This window comes from Trachypithecus francoisi, unplaced genomic scaffold (assembly GCF_009764315.1).
Source record: "Trachypithecus francoisi isolate TF-2019V2 unplaced genomic scaffold, Tfra_2.0 Lachesis_group20, whole genome shotgun sequence".
Taxonomy (NCBI): Eukaryota; Metazoa; Chordata; class Mammalia; order Primates; family Cercopithecidae; genus Trachypithecus; species Trachypithecus francoisi.
Window position 1 is genome coordinate 38,273,620 of NW_022681466.1, and position 19,367 is coordinate 38,292,986.

Consider the following 19,367-nt stretch of genomic DNA (forward strand, 5'->3'; position numbering starts at 1 on the left):
ACTTTGAATAAGTCCTTGCCATTTACCCTCTACAATACGTTTATGCAGCAGTTTTGCACAACAGCAATATAGCACATTGGTCAGACATCAACCCCTTTTAACAACCGCTCTAAAGGGATACTGCTCCTTTCTGACAGGAGGTTTACAGATCAATGGGAGGAAACAATCTGTTTTAAGAATATCCTCCAACTGAAGAGAGTTAGCTTGAACATTACAGGCTCCAAGCTGGGGATGTTCCAAACATACATAAAAGAACATGAGCACAGAAGATTATTTTAACAGGTCAGTAAGAACAAGCTTGGTCAAAAAACCAACCTCCAAATAAAACGGGGGGAAAAAAGACACCCCAAACCTGGATTAGACTCATTTCATAAAGACATCTAGCTTGGCACTGTGAAAGAATATAGATTCACTTTCAGAAAAATAGTTTCTAGTTAGTAGTTTCAGAGTCCAAAAGGCTAGTATACATGTTATGAGATTTTTAAATAAAAATCCAGTATTGTTCAGAAAACAGAGCACTTTGCAACCAACTGCTGTGGTTCAAGCAGCTCATACAAAAAAACAAAACAAAACAAAACCAAACAAACAAAAACCCAAATCACTCTATCAAACAAACAGCAGCAAAAAAAAAAAAAAGAAAATTTCTAAGGAAAAGTACAAAAATAAGAAAAACAAGAAAGTAGACAGTCAAGGGCACAGGAGCTCTTCAGACCACCCACTGCATTTGAAAAATACCTTAGCAAGTAGCAACATGAAATATGCAATGTCTCTGCTAACTTGCTCCTGATTCAGCACCCTGTTTAGGAATACCTACATTTCCAGAACCAAAGGATGGATGCAATTTTGTTTTCCGGCTTGCAAATTTGACATATGCAAAAGCTACAGGACTTGACAATTTCTGCCTGAATCTGTAAACTTGGAAGTGTCTCATGTGTCCCTCCCTAGTTAGACAAAACCAAACCCTTCATATGCATAATACATTTTCTAGAATAATACAGTGATACTGAGATATTTCTCATTATTAAAAGGCCACAAAATAGGTTTATCTTTCTATATACATATCAAAAAACAAAACAAAACAAAAACCAGGACACTTGGGAATCTAGTTTTTATGACAGAAGTTGAACTAGAGAGTAAATTGCTACATGTAAATCCACACAGAATTTAGAGGGTTCCCTAATAAGATGTTTTCAAACATTTTATCAGAAAGTTAGCAGTTACCCTATTCTAATATCTACAGATTTGTTACAACTTAATATTTCTAGTAACAGTGTTAACACTGAAAACAGCTCCTGGATTCCACTGACAACACACGCCCTCCTCTTTGCCAGACCCTGACATAAAGAACATTCATATATAAACTCTTTCTCTTCTTCTTCTCTTAAAGGGATGTGGCAAACTGCACTACAAGTGGTTAGAAATTTTTACTTTCTTGGCCTAACGAGAGTTAGTTTCTGTAAATCCAACAGAATACTATACTGGCAGTTGCTGTGTATACCCAAGAGAAGAAAAAAGGAGAGGGAAACAATGATTTTACTCACAGAAATGGAGAAACACTGCTGGCACTGCAAAAGTCCTTACCAAATTTCTGGCAATGTGGGGTTCACTTAGCAGTGAGTTTTTATGTGCCTCTAACACCAAGCTGGTGCTAGATTTCAAAAACAAAAATATTTTAGCTACCCAATCTAAGTTCCACAGTAGCCACAGAATCCATATATCCAAGTATCCATAGAATCAAATTTAATACTGCTTTAAGGAGACTGGCAACAAAAAGGTTGATTATTAGAGATTCATAAAGATAAAGGGCCAGAGCCTTACTCATGTAAATCAACACCCGCATAATCATCTTTGAAATCTACAACACCATTACCAGAGCAATCTCACCAATTCCTCACCTGCAGCAGGAGGATGCTGGCCACTAACTGTTGGTAAATCCAAAGAGCTATCAGACATGACATGCTTAAGATCTCCTCCCACATCAGCCAATTTCATGTCAAACTGAACAGAGAGTGCATCTTCAGAGTCCTCCTTGCCGACACTGCTGCCACCAATGGAAGGGAGATCCAAGGACTTCACTGATGCAGAGTCTTCTTTGGTGTGTCTGAAAGCCACTGCTTTCTCTCCCAGGGATTTGTCCGAGTTTATGGAAGAAAATTTACTGGAGTGGAAGTCAGCAAAATCATCATCACTTTTTCCTGAAGGAGTATTATCTTTTAGGTCTTCAACACCTAGTCCAGACCCTTCCAGAGAAAGTTGTCTGAAGACATCATACTTGGTAGACACAGCAGTTAGGTTTTGTCCACCCTTCACTGTGCTGCCCATGTTGCTGGTTAGAGGAACAGGACTGGCTTCCTCTTTAAGGGCATCATACTTGTCATCTGGCTTTTGCTCAGATGAAATAGAGCTATTACTGAAAGCCATAAAATCTGCAAAGTCATCCTGCTCCCCAACAGGTGGTAGACCAGAATATTCCCCAAAAAGGTTGAATTCTCCAAACTCATCAGCCAAACTAGAAGTTTTCGTTGATGCCAATGCTGTCGGAGCAGCAGCAGAACCTGTTGACTGTGGTGTGGAAATCGATTTTGATGTGCTAAACGCAGCTGAAAAAGACAATGGTTTCTCGCTGCTGCAATTAACTGAGGAAAACATATCTAGGTCTGCTAAGTTCAGAGGATTTTTCACTTGTGTTTGTTGTTTCTGTTGTATAGTTCCTGAGGGGAAGGATGGTGGAAAAGTTTTGTCTTTTGTCGATGGCTCTAGTGGTGATACACTATCGGCTGTTTTAAAATCAGTGAAACCATCATCAGTTCCTGCAGATCTGAATTCTGCAAAGCTTTCTCCTGAAAGAAAAAATACCACCCAAAAATAGGAATGCTGAACTGAAAACCACATAATGCACAGCATACTAAACTGCAAGCATAATTTTACAGACTTTTCTCCACTGACTTGACATTACTTAATAATGTTTATAGTTTAAACCCTGTCGAACTACACACTTGTTTCCACACTGAAGTCCAGTGATATTGAAATAAACAGAAATCAAACTGAAAGTACCTGCCAGTACCATTTTCATTTGCTCATGCTTTTAGTGTGGGATCTCCCCTAGCTCTAGATCCTACAGCTGGCTAAAAGCACTCCTCTCAAGACTTTTTGTTCCCACAGCTAGCCAGCCAAGCAGACAATACAATAAGAAATAGGGTTAGAGGTTCTTGAAGAGAAGCGTATTAAAATAGTGGCTCTTTAAAGATAAAACATGTTACCTGGTTAAAAAAAAATCAGAGGTACCAATGAAGTATTATGAAAAATCCTAGGCCGGGTGCGGTGGCTCAAGCCTGTAATCCCAGCACTTTGGGAGGCCGAGACGGGCGGATCATGAGGTCAGGAGATCGACACCATCCTGGCTAACCCGGTGAAACCCCGTCTCTACTAAAAAATACAAAAAAACTAGCCGGGCGAGGTGGCGGGCGCCTGTAGTCCCAGCTACTCGGGAGGCTGAGGCAGGAGAATGGTGTAAACCCGGGAGGCGGAGCTTGCAGTGAGCTGAGATCTGGCCACTGCACTCCAGCCTGGGCAACAGAGCGAGACTCCGTCTCTAAAAAAAAAAAAAAAAAAGAAAAAAAAAAAAAAAGAAAAATCCTACATCTAATATTCAGGATGGACACACTTGGTTCAGCCAGGCACTTTAAGAATAACCTTAGATACTATGTGGTCTTGCTCAAGTAAATGAAGGCATTAATTTGAAGGGAGCTTTGATGACAATGTTTGAAAAGGTATCTATTTATTTGCGAAGCATTCTAGGTGGGGCACACTGTAAAGCAGCTTCTCCCCATACTCTCTAATAAGCTGAATCTCACAGAAAAAAAAGTCTCTAAGCACTTGAGCTTTTCTACAAATTAGCTGTCTCACTGCATCAATGAGCACTTATTTTTATTTATTAAAATTCAAAAGGATTTGAATAAATACCAACTCTATTATAACAAAGTTTTGGAAGTTATGATTTAGACTTTAGTTTATATTATGCTACTCTGAGGACGGAGTAACTGACGGATTTTTTTTTTTTTTTTTTTTGAGATGGAGTCCGTTCTTGTTGCCCAGGCTGGAGTGCAATGGCATGATCTCGGCTCACTGCAACCTCCGCCTCCCAGGTTCAACCAATTCTCTTGCCTCAGCCTCCTGAGTAGCTGGGATTACAGGCATGCACCACCACGCCCGGCCAATTTTGTATTTTTATTAGAGACGGGGTTTCTCCATGTTGAGGTTGGTCTCGAACTCCTGACCTCAGGTGATCCGCCCGCCTCAGCCTCCCAAAGTGCTGGGACTACAGGCGTGAGCCACTGTACCCAGCCTTTTTTTTTTTTTTGAAACAGTCTCGCTCTGTCGCCCAGGCTGGAGTGCAGTGGCGCAATCTCGGTTCACTGCAAGCTCCACCTCCCAGGTTCACACCATTCTCCTGCCTCAGTCTCCCGAGTAGCTGGGACTACAGGCACCCACCACAACGCCCAGCTAATTTTTTTTTTTTTTTTTTTTAGTAGAGATGGGGTTTCACCGTGTTAGCCAGGATGGTCTCAATCTCCTGACCTCGTGATCCGCCTGCCTCAGCCTCCCAAAGTGCAGGGATTACAGGCGTGAGCCACTGCACCTGGCCTATTTTTCATTTTTTAATAAAATTTCTTTTGCCCATGACACAGTTCTCAGGAGATCCTGAGAAACATGTGTCCTAGAACTGTTTATTTTGATATTCTGGTTAAATAATGTGGGTACTTACGTACTTCTCATAAATAATTAAACAGACTCAGTTAAGACACTGATAAAAATTTAGGCCTGTGATTCTTTTTTTTTTTTTCTTTTTTGAGACAGAGTTTTGTTCTTGTCGTCCAGGCAATGGTGCGATCTCGGCTCACTGCAACCTCCACCTCCTGGGTTCAAGCGATTCTCCTGCCTCAGCCTCCCAAGTAGCTGGGATTACAGGCGCCTGCCACCACGCCTGGCTAATTTTTGTATTTTTAGTAGAGACGGGGTTTCACCACATTGGCTAGGCTAGTCTCAAACTCCTGACCTCAGGTGATCCCCCTGCCTCAGCCTCCCAAAGTACTGGGATTACAGGCGTGAGCTACAGCGCCCGGCCCAAGGCCTGTGATTCTTAAAAGGTTTCTATATTCTTTATTATCATAGTAACGTTATCACTCAGGTACAGCATCAGGATGCAGATGATCTCAGTTTTCTAATAGCACCTGAAGGTCTACCATAAAATCCACTAGGCTATACCAGGTAATAAAAACTAGAGATAAACCAAATGTAAATATAGTTATGCCAAGGCCAGGCACACTGGCTCACACCTGTAATCCCAGCACTTTGGAAGGCCCAGGCGGGCGTTATCACTTGAAGCCAGGAGGAGTTCAACATGAGCCTGGCCAACATGGAGAAACCCCATCTCTACTAAAAATACAGAAAAATTAGCTGGCATGGAGGCACATGCCTGTAATCCCAGCTACTTGGGAGGCTAAGGCACAAGAATTGTTTGAACCTGGGAGGTGGAGGTTGCAGTGAGCCAAGATCTCACCACTGCACTCCAGCCTGGGGGATAGAGAGAGAGACTGTCTCAAAAATAAAATTAAAAAATATATATATAACTATACCAACCAACATCATTTATTATTAAAAAAAAAAAAAACACTGCCATTTCTAGAAGTTAAAATTAAGTAAATTAAAATAACCAAAATCCAATGCTTAAATTGGTATATAAAATAATGCAGGCTTAAAATACACTGTGCTTGGGCTGGGCATGGTGGCTCACGCCTGTAATCCCTGCACTTTGGGAGGCCAAGGTGGGTGGGTCACCTGAGGTCTGGAGTTTGAAACCAGCTTGGCCAAGGTAAAACCCCATCTCTACTAAAAATACAAAAAATTAGCTGGGTGTGGTAGCAGGTGCCTGTAATCCCAGCTACTTGGGAGGCTGAGGGAGGAGAATCGCTTGAACCCGGGGGGCAGATTGCAGTGAGCCGAGATTGCACCACTGCACTCCAGCTGGGGCAACAAGAGCGAAACTCTGTCTCAAAAATAAATAAATAAATAAAAATAAATAAATTAAAAAATATATATACTGTGCTTGTAACAAGATATATACTTGGATATAGAAGATGAAAAAAAAGCACCAAAAACAATACAAGCTGATTTTTCCTCCCAACCTGAGAGAGTTAACCAATTCATCACCGTAATTCATCAACACCAAGGAATTCATCTAATAAGAAAGGAACAGCATTCAGATTTCCTGTAATTTATATTTGCAAGACATACCACTAGTAAAACTCAAGTCAATTTCACAAACTGATAGAAGATGTAAAACTTTTAAAAATCACCTTAGAATTTTAAATTAGTAGTATCACTGATTATATTTGTATTATTTTTGTAAATGTAGAGGTAATTAGCAGCCATTTTTATCACAGCCTAAATTTTTAATGCATTGCTTTGAAATATCTGTGAAATTGACAAATATTGCTTTGTTTGTGTGTTTTAATCACCACAGCAAACTACACTTACTGATGAATTGTAAACTTTCCCATTGGAAATGTAAGCTGGGTGAAAGGGGTAAAAGGAAATAAAAATGGGTGGGTTTACAAAGGGAATTTGTTGGCAAATAAATTAGTCACAGTCAATGGAAGCTTGTCTATCAGAAGGCATATTAAGCATATTATTTCATGGTTAGCTTTTTGGTTAATGTCTACATACTCATAAGTTTCCCTCTCCTGTCACTTTTTAGGCTCCAAAAAATCTCAAAAGAATCCACTTTTTTGCTAAAACTTCAATAAAAATGTGCCATTTATTTACAAAGAACATTTTCCTCATTCACTTTAATTCATGGCTTAAACTGTGGAGATGGAAAAAAGGAAGTATTATTAAATTCTGTCCTTCAGTAACCTAAGCAACCCACAGCTCTGAACACAATACTATAAGATTCTTCATAAATTCTAAGATACTAATGTACTTTAACAAAGTCAAGTCAATGTATTTTTTGTTTTGTTTTTGTATTTTTTTGAGACGGAGTCTTGCTCTGTCGCCTAGGCTGGAGTGCAGTGGCCAGATCTCAGCTCACTGCAAGCTCCGCCTCCCGGGTTCACGCCATTCTCCTGCCTCAGCCTCCCGAGTAGCTGGGACTACAGGCGCCCGCCACCTCGCCCGGCTAGTTTTTTTTGTATTTTTTAGTAGAGATGGGGTTTCACCGTGTTAGCCAGCATGGTCTCGATCTCCTGACCTCGTAATCCACCCGTCTCGGCCTCCCAAAGTGCTGGGATTACAGGCTTGAGCCACCGCGCCCGGCTGTATTTTTTAATGAGTATAAAAAAGATATCGTAACATTTAGGAAAATAAAATCTATTCTCCTAAAATGAACAAAGTTGGTAACTCTACTTGGAAGACCTTAGAATTAAGATAGGAATGAAAGCAAGCAAATGAAAATAACAACAATCGGGAACTTTTTTTAAAAAGTACTGAAATTTGGTTGGCCATGGTGGCTCACACTTGTAATCCCAGCATTTTGGGAGGCTGAGCTGGAAAGAATGCTTGAGGCCAGGAGTTCAAGACTAGCCTGGGCAACAGAGCAAGACCCCATTGTGATGGTGCACATCTACAGTTCTAGCTACTTGGGAGGGAGGCTGAGGCTGCTTGAGTCCAGGAGCTGGAAGCTGCTGTGAGCTATGACTGCACCACTGCACTCCAGGCTGGATGACAGAACAAAACACTGTCTCAAAAAAACAAAGTGTTGAAAAAGCAGGACTAAGGTACTGCTTACATATTGGTGGCACCACTGTCTTTTCCTACTGTCTGTTACAGGAATACATATTATGGTCATTAATACCACATTACACAAAGAACCCTTATTTTTTTACTCCAAACTTGTCTTGGCCCAAGTGTTGATGAAAACATTGCTAGGTGCAAATAAAAACCTCACAAGTCAAAAGTTCCCCTCAGGTTTATCTCTGTTACTCCCACACGGTTACTCTGTTTATCTCTGTTACTCCCACTCTGTTACTCCCACTGCGTATCTGATACTGAGGAAGAAATGGCTATTACATTCTAAAAGCTTGGATGAAACACAAGGAAACATTTCTAGAACCTAACAGTTATAAGCTGAATATTTTTATAAGAGGTGGGCTTCCCTTTTTTAGAGATGATTAAGCAATAGTTTCTACCATACCTACCCACCATCTCTCCCCTACCTAGCAGAAGGGTGGAAATAAAAGATTGCTGAAGAATGTCCCAAGTCTGAGCATTCAATATGTAAAGATAGAATGTGGTATTGTTCCCAGAAGGAAATTCTCATTAGAGTATACACATTTCATAGCATGCATAGTTAAGCTTTCGAGAACATACTTTGACCTATGGGTTATCTAAACCCTACACATCACGTTTATAGTAGGATTTAACCACAAATATAACTTTCAGTTTTTACATATATGACTCTCGAATGATCATTTTATATTCCCTTGTACTCTAAGTCTTACTATTAGAGATGGTAACCACATGTGCACATAAACCCCTCTCTCTTCATCTTTCTCATTAAATTACAGCCAATCTTGAAAATCTTGTAGAGTGGTGATTCAGTTTAACGCAAGTCAAGTATAGTAACTGATCACCCATTCTTACTGGATGAGTGTGCAGATGACTGAATATTGATGTTGGCATCCTTGAACATACTAAGTGAGCATTGTTTGGTTACTGCTTCTGTTTGAAATGATCCTGTGTTTTGGTTGTGGCCCAAGTTTTGAAGTGCTGCTTGCCATTCCCTTTCTTTCACAGAGCTCTCACTGTTCAAACACGAGGGATTTGGTAAAATATGAGTTTGGTTGAGTCCTGCTTACCCCCACTTGGTCATCTTTGTAGGAATCCAATGTTTCATTTGTTTGTTTTAAAATTATTTTTAGCTGATGTTCATGAAGAAAAGTGAGTACCTATAACCACGCTACTACTGAAAGAAAATCCTAGCTAAGAAGGTGCATTTCTGTATGAGAGCTGTGTCATACCAACCTTTGGGCTCTCTACTGGAAAAGTAGAATCAAATCTTATATAATGTCTTTTTAATTGTACACTCTAGTATTATAGATGTAAGACAGTACTATATTATACCTCTGTGAATGTAAAGTACCTTGTACCTGCTTTATAATATGTAGCAGTGACTATGCCTTAATCAAGTTGTTTTTAATGTTATTCTAGAATGTGTTATTTCTACATCATGAGTGAACAGCTAAAAAATAACAAATAATAATAGTACCAGGTACCGCAACAGAAACAGAAAAAAAAAATCTTGAAAAGAAAAAGACTGGCCAAGTGTGGTGGCTCACGCCTGCAATCCTAGCACTGTGGGAAGCCAAGGTGGACAGATCACCTGAGGTCAGGAGTTTGAGACCAGCCTGGCCAACATGGTGAAACCCTGTCTCTACTAAAACTATGAAAATTAGCCAGGCATGGGGGCAGGTACCTGTAATCCCAGCTACTCAAGAGGCTGAGACAGAAGAATCGCTTGAACCCGAGAGGTATTGGCTGCAGTGAGCCGAGATCATGCCATTGCACTCCAGCCTGGCTGACAAGAATAAAACTCTGTTTCAAAAAAAAAAAAGACTAGTTGCTGCCTTTACAGTCCACAGATTGCTGTACTGCTAATACTTCAAGCCTTGTTGAGCAGTGTAATAAATCAGAGCAACCACAGCTCTCATTTCACAAGGGAATTTAACTTGTCATGCAAGCTTCCCATGAAAGGGAATGTCCTGTCTTCAAAGGAAACAACACTGATTTGGAATTTGCCCCAAATTTTGTTTTATTTTATTTTTACTGATTGATTGAGATGGAGTCTTGCTTGCTGCCCAGGCTAGGGTACGGTGGCACAATTAGGGCTCATTGTAGCCTCCACCTCCCAGGCTCAAGCAATCCTCCCACCTCAGCCTCTCGAGTAGCTGGGACCACAAATGTGCATCACCACACCTGGCTAAATTTTTTTTTGTAGAGACAAGGTCTCACTATGCTGCCCAGGTTGGTCTCAAACTCCTGGGCTCAAGCCATCCTCCCATTGTGGACTCTCAAAGTGCTGGAATTACAGGCATGAGCCACTGTGCCTGGCATGTCCTAAATTTTAGAAAATAAGTAATTCTCAAGCACATTTAACTCCTTGTAATTTCCAGAACTATAAGAAGTAACCTTATTTCCCTTCTATTAGATAATCCCCCATTCAGTACCTTTTTTTTTTTTTTTAATGATCTTGGCTTACTGCAACCTCTGTCTCCCTGAGTTCAACTGATTCTTGTGCCTCAGCCTCCTGAGTAGCTAGGACTACAGGCACGTGTCACCATGCCAGGCTAACTTTTTTGTATTTTTAGTAGAGATGGGGGTTTTACCATGTTGGCAAGGCTGGTCTCGAACTCCTGACCTCAGGTGATCTGCCCAGAGCAGTCTCCCAAAGTGCTGGGATTACAGGTGTGAGCAACTGTGTCTGATCCTATCATGGTATTTTTTAAAAACAGTAGCTTTTTTTTTTTTTTTTTTTTTTTCCTGAGATGGAGTCTTGCTCTGTCACCCAGGCTGGAGTGCAGTGGCACAATCTCAGCTCACTGCAACCTCCACCTCCTGGGTTCAAGCGATTCTCCTGCCTCAGCCTCCTGAGTACCTGGGACTATAGGTGTGTGCCACCACACCTGGCTAATTTTCGTATTTTTAGTAGAGACGGGGTTTTGCCATGTTGGCCAGGGTGATCTCAAACTCCTGACCTCAGGTGATCCGCCTTCCTCGGCCTTCCAAACTGCTGGTATTACAGGCATGAGCCACCACCCCTGGCTAAACACAGTTGCTATTATTAAGGTTTTCTGAAGTAGAATACTTAAGAGTATCTATTATAAACATCACTACTATATCATATTGTTTTATCTATTCAGTTTTTTCTCCTAAACACACAAACACACACACACACACACACACACGCACACACACTAAAATAAAGGAATGCCATGGAAAGAACCATCAAAAATCCCTTTTTTATTAAAAATGGAAATAATTTATCCTTTTAAGGACTCAAAAACTTACCTAAAGGTTTATTCTCTGCTGTCTGTTCGAGTTCTCTGAAAGCACTATATTTATCACCAGGATCTATGACAGAAAGGACAGAAGCTCAATTAAGGTTAGGAATCCTGAAATTGCAGCTCCAGGAAGTCAGGCAGATTGGTTTAACCAAACACTCTTTTTTTTTTTTTTTGAGACAGAGTCTCGCTCCGTCGCCCAGGCTAGAGTAGTGCAGTGGTACGATCTTGACTCACCGCAAGCTCCGCCTCCCGGGCTCATGCCATTCTCCTGCCTCAGCCTCGCAAGTAGGTGCGACTACAGGCACCCGCCACCATGCCCGGCTAATTTTTTGCACTTTTAGTAGAGATGGAGTTTCACTGTGTTAGCCAGGATGGCCTCGATCTCCTGACCTCATGATCTGCCAGCCTCAGCCTCCCAAAGTGCTGGGATTACAGGCGTGAGCCACCACGCCCGGCCGCCAAACACTCTTTTTTTTTTTTTTTTGAGACAGAGTCTCATGTGGTATAGGCATTTTACACATTTAGCACACAGAAGACCACCACTTAAAGATTCATACAATTTAAATATTATGCAATTTAGCGTTCACAAGTTTATGAATTTACCCACTGTTTTTACCTCCAGGTGGAACAGTATTTTCAGAGGACTTGTCAGCTGCAATTCCTTTAAACACAGCATATTTGTCCATTGAAGGCAATACTTTAGTTCCGGGAAGTGGCATCAACAAAGAAGGGGCACTAAAGGGAAAAAGAAACATGTTTTGATGACGTTGAATGCTTCCTTTATTATCAAAAAAGAAGTTCGAATTAAAATGGCAAACAGGGATTTCATTAAAACTCATGGCTCTCTGCTTTAAAAGTTAGAAACTATATAGTATACATATACACCACAAAGAAAAAAAATGTCCTTTTCCTAAAAAAAAAAAAAAAACAGATAAAACACATTACCCAATCATTTTTTTCTTAATTAAATGAAGAGGGGCCAGATCCATGCTGACTGTCTAAGCACCTCTTTAAGCCATAATAACTGGAATGGCATTGGAAGTAGGTTATTAAAGAATGATGACTTCCTGCAATTTTAACTTAAGGTCCATAAAACTGCAAAAGTGAACTGTTCCACATATGTATACTCAATATTTTAAAATAAATCATGTTAACTTTAATATAAATTATTATCTTCAATGGGCTCAGAGTGCAGAGGTAGAACAGTTAAGATAAAAATCTATTTATGAAATGTTGTCCAAGACAAATGTAAATTGTTCTTCTCACTGTACTGCATTGCCTACCGGTAGAAGTGCACACATCTGATAAGCTGCCGTAGAGTTAATACAATTTGCATTTTTACAAGGATCACATCAGCAGTTTCAGAAGCTATCTTTGTAACAAAACAACAATCACTTCAAAATTAGATAAAGATACTTTTGCCTGTGGACATATTTCATGCTGGATGGAAAAGTAGCGTAATGAGTAGTACCTGTGTGGGTAATTCTTAGAAGGCTTAAACACATACTATAAAAGCATTACTTTTTTTTTTCTTCTTCTTCTTCCCTTATCAGACCCAGGCAGCTCCCTGGAAGAACTACTTTTACATATGAATGACTACATTCCACCACTAGTTTGTGTCATTCAATACCATGCACAAGTTATATAAATGGATTTCTATTGAGTTCTTTGCCCTGGAGCAAAAATATTTCCACAGTCATTTAAATCTTCTTATCAGTGGCTTACAAGCAAGGTAAAAACTAGGCTCTGGCAGCTGCATGCTAATGGGGTACACAGTCCTTTAGAACTTAATGCCATCAAATATTATGATTTCACATCACCACCAAACAGCTGCTACATAACTGATCTTGACAAATGAAATAAGCCATCACCTATACATTGTAAGTTGACTTTTCAAAAGTTCCATAAGTAATTAAAGTACAATTCATTGTACAGAATGTTACACAGGAATAAAGGCAATTAACATCTTAGGGGAAAAAAAACCCAAAAGTTGAATGATTTCTTTATCTTTCATGACCCTCCAACTTTAGCTATGGCCTTTTAAGGCTCATTGGTAAAAATCTTTCTACTACATGTTACACTTAATTGATTATTAATTTTAAAATTATATTCACAGAATTGGGGAAAAAAAAACCCAGGATCTTTAGGGTAATGAACTACTGCTTGCTGATTAAAGTCAATAAAATTCCATTCAAAAAAAGTTATGACTCAGACTGTAATTTTATGCACACTGCAAATGAATATTTCATTCCAGTTCTTTCTCTGAAGTTATTTAAAAAAAAAAAACACTATAATCACCATGAAAGTGTTTACGCCAGTTACACAGTAGTCATCATCCGTTCCAAACATGAAGACAGTTATTTCTACCCTTTCATACTAATGAAAATACTCAAGTGAGAAAGGCATATTGATCTTACACTTACGAACCTGTATTCTACTGAAAGGTAAGACTTAAAAAATTCGGCATAAAAAAGTATTTTGCATTTTCTCTAGTGAATCTATTAGTGTTTTATAATCACTCCATATGACTGTGGTAGTTTTATTTAGTTGCTTACCCTGCTAAATATATACATTTAAAAAGAAATATTTTGATCTCAGCAGAATAAACTAACCAACCCCAAACTCCTGTACGTTAACCCTTTGTGAACTTTTATTTATTTTTTGAGGCAGTGTCTTGCTCTGTTGCTCATGCTGAAGTGCAGCGGCACGATCATGGCACACTGCAGTTTCGACCTCCTGGGTTCAAGTGATTCTCCTGCCTCAGCATCCCAAGTAGCTGGGACAGCTGATACTACAGGCATGTACCACCATGCCCAGGTAATTTTTGCATTTTTGGTAGAGATGGCGTCTCCATAGGTTTTCTAGGCTGGTCTTGAACTCCTGGGCTCAACTGATCCGCCTCCCAAAGTGCTAGGATTACAGGCAAGAGCCACTGCACCCAGCCTTCCCCGCCAGCCTTCTTTTTTTTTTTTTTTATAAGACAAATTCTCACTCTGTCTCCCAGGCTGGAGTGCAGTGGTGTGATCTTGCCTCACTGCAAACTCTACTTCTCAGGTTCAGCAATTCTCCTGCCTCAGCCTCCCAAGTAGCTGAAATTACAGGCACACACCACCATGCCTGGGTAATTTTTGTATTTTTATTTTTATTTATTTTTTTTGTAGGGACAGGGTTTTGCCATGTTGGCCAGGCTGGTCTCAAACTCCTGACCTCAGGTGATCCGTCTGCCTCGGCCTCCCAAAGTGCTGAGATTACAGGCATGAGCCACCGTGCCTGGCCAACCCTGGCCCCCTTGTTAACTTTTCTATGATCAATGTCCCATATCTGCTTTGTTGATCAGTCTAGGCTCCCGAGTGCCTGGCACATAGTATTTTCTGAATGAGTAACTGGATGATGTTGCTGCCTTCCAGAGGCCCTTCAGGTTTTATGCACGGGCTCAACTGCCATCTTTCCTTTGACTCTGACATCTAGTTCAACACCGAGTCTAACCAATTTCTCAGATATAAACTGTTCAGTGTCTATAACTCCAAACCCTGAGTAATTCTCATCATCTCACAGCAGGATGACCATGGCAATTGAATTTATCCTATACACAGTAGCAAGAATCACTTTCATTGTGCCACTTCTTACTCCTAAAATGCTTTAAAATAGAGTATGTCATAAGTCATCAGGCATCCCACAACTGGTGCTGTCCCTAACTAATGTTATTTTCTCACAGACTAACAATGCTCTCCATCCCGGTCTACTCCTAACATCTTACTTGCCTTTTCATCTTCTCTAACAAATAATGCCCATTTTCTGTCCAAAATGGTTTCTCCTAGGCTTAGCTATTCACATCATGATTTAACAAATCTCTTTTTAAAACAATTTGGAGTACATATTATCATAAACTAGGGAATACATTTTATACATGTATTTAAGGACTAATCCTAAGAGAACTTTATCAGATAATTTAAATACCAGATAAAACTAAGTGTCCTTAGAGCAGGAACTGTGGTTTTTGCTTCTGTATTTCTCATGCCTATCCCAGTGTCTGGCATATAGCAAATACTAAATAAATGTTTGCTGGATGAATAAATGAACATTGAGTATGAATTCTAGATAATACCAAAATAGTTTCATTCAGCTGGGCATGGTGGCTCACGTCTGTAATTCCAGCACTTTGGGCGGCCAAGGCAGGCAGACCGCCTGAGGTCACCAATTCAAGACCAGCCTGGACAATATGGTGAAACCCCGTCTCTACTAAAAATACAAAAATAAGCTGGGTGTGGTGGCGCACGCCTGCAGTCCCAGCTACTAAGGAGGCTGAGGCAGGAGAATCACTTGAATCCAGGAGACAGAAGCTGCAGTGAGCCGAGGCTGCGCAACTGTACTCCAGCCTGGTGACACAGAGAGGCTTCATCTTAAAAAAAAAAACAAAAAACAAATAAACAAAATAGTTTCATTCAAGGAAAGCATGGAAGTAGTCAAGTCAGAGCTATATGTAAGAGGAATATCTGCAAAGTATCGTACATGAAAGTAAACTATTACATGGAGATAATGCCACACAAAATTGCTAATACCCCAGATATCTCAGATCTGGCCACTATCTTAAAACTTTCTATCCCCAAATTTTAATTTCATCTACAAACAGAGTTTTGCTCAGATAAATAAATCACCGATTTGATAAATTAGGTTTATAAGCCACATACTATAATACAGTCATCCAGCAAATCTTTATTAATTACATATGACGGGGCCAAGCACTACATATATAAACATGAATGATTGTCTTCAGATACTTACAGCCTAGTAAGGGAAACAGTCAGGTAAACCAGCAATTACTATTAGGGCACAGATATTCATCAGGTACTACAGCAGTAGCAAAGGAGGGGCCCCTAACTCACCTTGGAGGTAGGAATTGGTTAGGAAAAACTTCCTATATTTAGCTGATTTCTGAAATGGAACTATAACTATAGGGAGATTAGGTAAGGGTATTTCAGACTGAAGCAAACAGAACATATAAAGTTTGAAAGAGCACGGTCGGTTTGGAGTCATGCTGGCATGGTTGGAGTGTAAGTCATGGGAAATAGCAAGAGTTGAGAGCGGGCAGGAGTTAGGATCACACACTGTCACACAGAGCTGACAGAGTTAATGGTGGTAAAGGAGAGAGGACAGAGCCAAAGTAAATAGCATGCTTTTAATCTGGTGACTGAATATGGTGACATCATTCACCAAGGAAGGGAATAATGGTTTAACACATTTTTATTTGGCTATGAGTAGGAAAACAATGAATTTAATTTCATGCAGTGAATTTGAGATGCCTTGAATCATTCAGATGGGAATGCTTAGATAGTAGCAGTACATACAAATTTTGTTTGAAGGAAGAGATCTGGAGTAGAAATACAATTTATGTGTCTAGAAGGTTTAACTTGTTTGTGTTGGTGCAGCAGTCCTGGAAATACCAGCACTCTATGGTCTCATTCCATATATGTTTCTTCTATATGTTACGTACACGCATTTAATATATTTTTAAAATCAGGAGAATAGTCTCTTTTCCTAATTTGTAATTCTCTATAATGCCTGTCCCTTAGTTCCTGTTACAGTGCGTATGCGGCAAAGTGCTGACTAAGAGATAATCAATTGGCTAAACGGGGAAGAGAGGAGCGAAACTGCATAAACAGGAACACAGGAGACACGGAATATGTATTCTGACAAAAACCAATTTGAAAAATAAAAACAAAGGAATTCATATCGCTTACTCTGGTGTCTGATGTGTTCCACTTTGCAGAAATATCTAAATACTTTTTTTAAAATGCTGGCTTGGCATGGTGGCTCATGCCTGTAATCCTAGCACTTTGGAGGCCAAGTCGAGAGGCTCACTTGAGGTCAGGAGTTTGAGACCAGCCTGGCCAACATGGCGAAATACTGAAACCCCATCTCTACCAAAATTACAAAAAAATTAGCTGGGTGTGGTGGTGGACACCTGTAATCCTGGCTACTAGGGAGACTGAGGCAGGAGAATCGCTGTAACTTGGGAGGTGGGGGTTGCAGTGCGCCAAGATCATACCACTGCCCTCCAGCCTGGGCAACAGAGCAAGACTCCATCTCAAAAAGAAAAATAAAAAATGCTGACAACATACTAAATCAGTTACTGTACCTGAAGCTTAACGTGGCATGTAAAACCTTAGAGAAATGTTTATGCAGCTGTCTATGCAAACAACAGAAATCTGAAGGCTTAAAAGACACTAATGTCAATTATACAAGAAATGTGAATAAATATGATTAGCGTTCTGAATTACGATTCTGTGGAAAAGTAACAGTACATAACATTACAAAAACATACAATTATGTGCTCCTGCCTAAAAAACTTTTCAACAGTTGAAGACCTTGCTTTAATACAGGAACACGAAGTCATCACTGCACAGGTGCTCTAGCTATAATAAAGGTTTGGCACAGGTGAAAAAGAATATTGCCAGGCAGGTGTGTACTTAGAGGAAACAGTAGGAGCTGAAGTTTAAGGTGGACAAAGGAGAGAAGTTTGGAGAGTAAAAGTATTAATACAGAAGGAATAATCACAGAAAGTAGTAAAGTAAGGAGTCTTAATTTTTAAATTTCTCACACCTAGCCTTCCTATTACGGATGTCTCTTTCTTACTGGTTAAATACAATGTTAAATATATTAAACTCGTTCCTACCTGTTTCCATGCTGGGAGTTATTTGCTTTTGAAGAAGCAGGCAACTCTTGGAAATCACTGAATGAGTCATCAAGGGATCCTGACTTAGAAGCATCTTGAAAATCCTGGAAGTCATCTTCTTCTGGCTTTACTACCTAGGTTTATAAAGGATATTTAAATAAATAGCACTGACTGACAAAATACATACACAACAAATCTCCAACATTTAACTTCAAAGACTGCCCTTAAAATTTCTCAGTTTAGATACATTAACTCAAGTGCTTAAGGCAGGAATACTGTTTTGTATTTTAGATACTCTCTGGTACAAATGGTAAAAAACTGGTTTAAATAGCTAATCTAGACTGGGCGCAGTGGCTCACGTCTGTAATCCCAGCGCTTTGGGAGGCCAAGGTGGGCAGATCTCCTGAGGTCAGAAGTTCGAGACCAGTCTGGCCAACATGGCGAAACCCCATCTCTACTAAAAATACAAAAATTAGCTGGGCATGGTGGCATGTGTCTGTAGTCCCAGTTACATGGGTGGCTGAGACAGGAGAATCGCTTGAACCCAGGAGGCGGAGGTTGCAGTGAGCCGAGATTGTGCCACTGCACTCCAGCCCAGCTGGGCAACAAAGCAAGACTCTGGCTGAAAAAAAAAAAAAAAAAAAAAAAAAAAGCTAATCTATACATTTTAAAAATAGCTGAATGACATTCATTGGGTTACTAAGTGCCTGCTATCTTTAAAAAACACATCTAGCTGGGTGTGGTGGTGGGCACCTGTAATCCCAGCTACTTGGCAGGCTGAGGCAGGAGAATGGCTTGAACCCAGGAAGCAGAGGTTACAGCAAGCCAAGATCACACTACTGCACTCCAGCCTGGGCAATATAGCAAGACTCTATCTCAAAAAAAAAAAAAAAAAAAATTGAAAAGGTCAAAATGCTAAAAAAAAAAAAAAAAAAAAAGACATATAGATATATCATGCATGTTTGCAAATTAAGTGACACAAGCTCATCATAACCAATCACATACATGTACAGAGTGGACACTGACTCCTAATCCCACACTCTAGAAGTACTGTTAACAGCTCATTTGTTTTAAAGAAAAATGAGATTACACTATATTGCTCTATACTCTAACTATATAACAAAGACACATTTCCATGCAGTACATGTAGCTCTATCTTACTCAGTTTAAAGATTACCACCACTGTGTGAATGAACTGAAATTTATTTAACCGTTCTCCTCCTGTTGGATATTTAGCTATTTCCACTTTTTACTCTAACAAATAATGTTACAACAAAAATTCTTACATATCTTTGCTAATTTGAGTTACTATTTCTTGGGATAGATTTCTAATAATGTGACTGCTAGGAGAGAAGATAGAGACATGCTGAAGCATTTTTTTTTTTTGTAAACTGAGTCTCCTTCTGTTGCCAAGCTGGAGTGCAATGGTGTGATCATAACCATAGCTCACTGCAGACTTGAATCCCTGGGATCAAGTGATCCTCCTGCCTTAGCCTCTGGAGCAGCTGGTACTATAGGTACACACCACCACGCCCACCTTGACATGTAGAATTTTGATAACTATTGCCAAGTCTGCCTTTCAACAAGGCTGTACCAATAAGCCTAGAGTGTATTAGTCACTTTTACCCTACTTT

General features: G+C 39.9%; 1 protein-coding gene across 16 annotated transcripts in view; it reads right to left on the reverse strand.

Annotated features, from left to right (window-relative positions):
• The window catches only part of SYNRG (synergin gamma), a 97,018-nt gene that overhangs the window by 37,078 nt on the left and 40,573 nt on the right, over positions 1 to 19,367 (reverse strand). For all 16 annotated transcript variants that reach the window (XR_004430715.1, XR_004430716.1, XM_033183839.1 and 13 more), the window contains 4 exons: positions 17,734 to 17,867; positions 11,677 to 11,795; positions 11,065 to 11,127; positions 1,896 to 2,840 (listed from right to left, as the gene is read on the reverse strand). Coding sequence is in view for 14 of the 16 variants with exons in the window: in XM_033183839.1 (XP_033039730.1) it covers positions 1,896 to 2,840; positions 11,065 to 11,127; positions 11,677 to 11,795; positions 17,734 to 17,867 (1,261 nt within the window). In the remaining 2 variants the exon portion in view is untranslated. The remainder of the gene's footprint in view (positions 1 to 1,895; positions 2,841 to 11,064; positions 11,128 to 11,676; positions 11,796 to 17,733; positions 17,868 to 19,367) is intronic.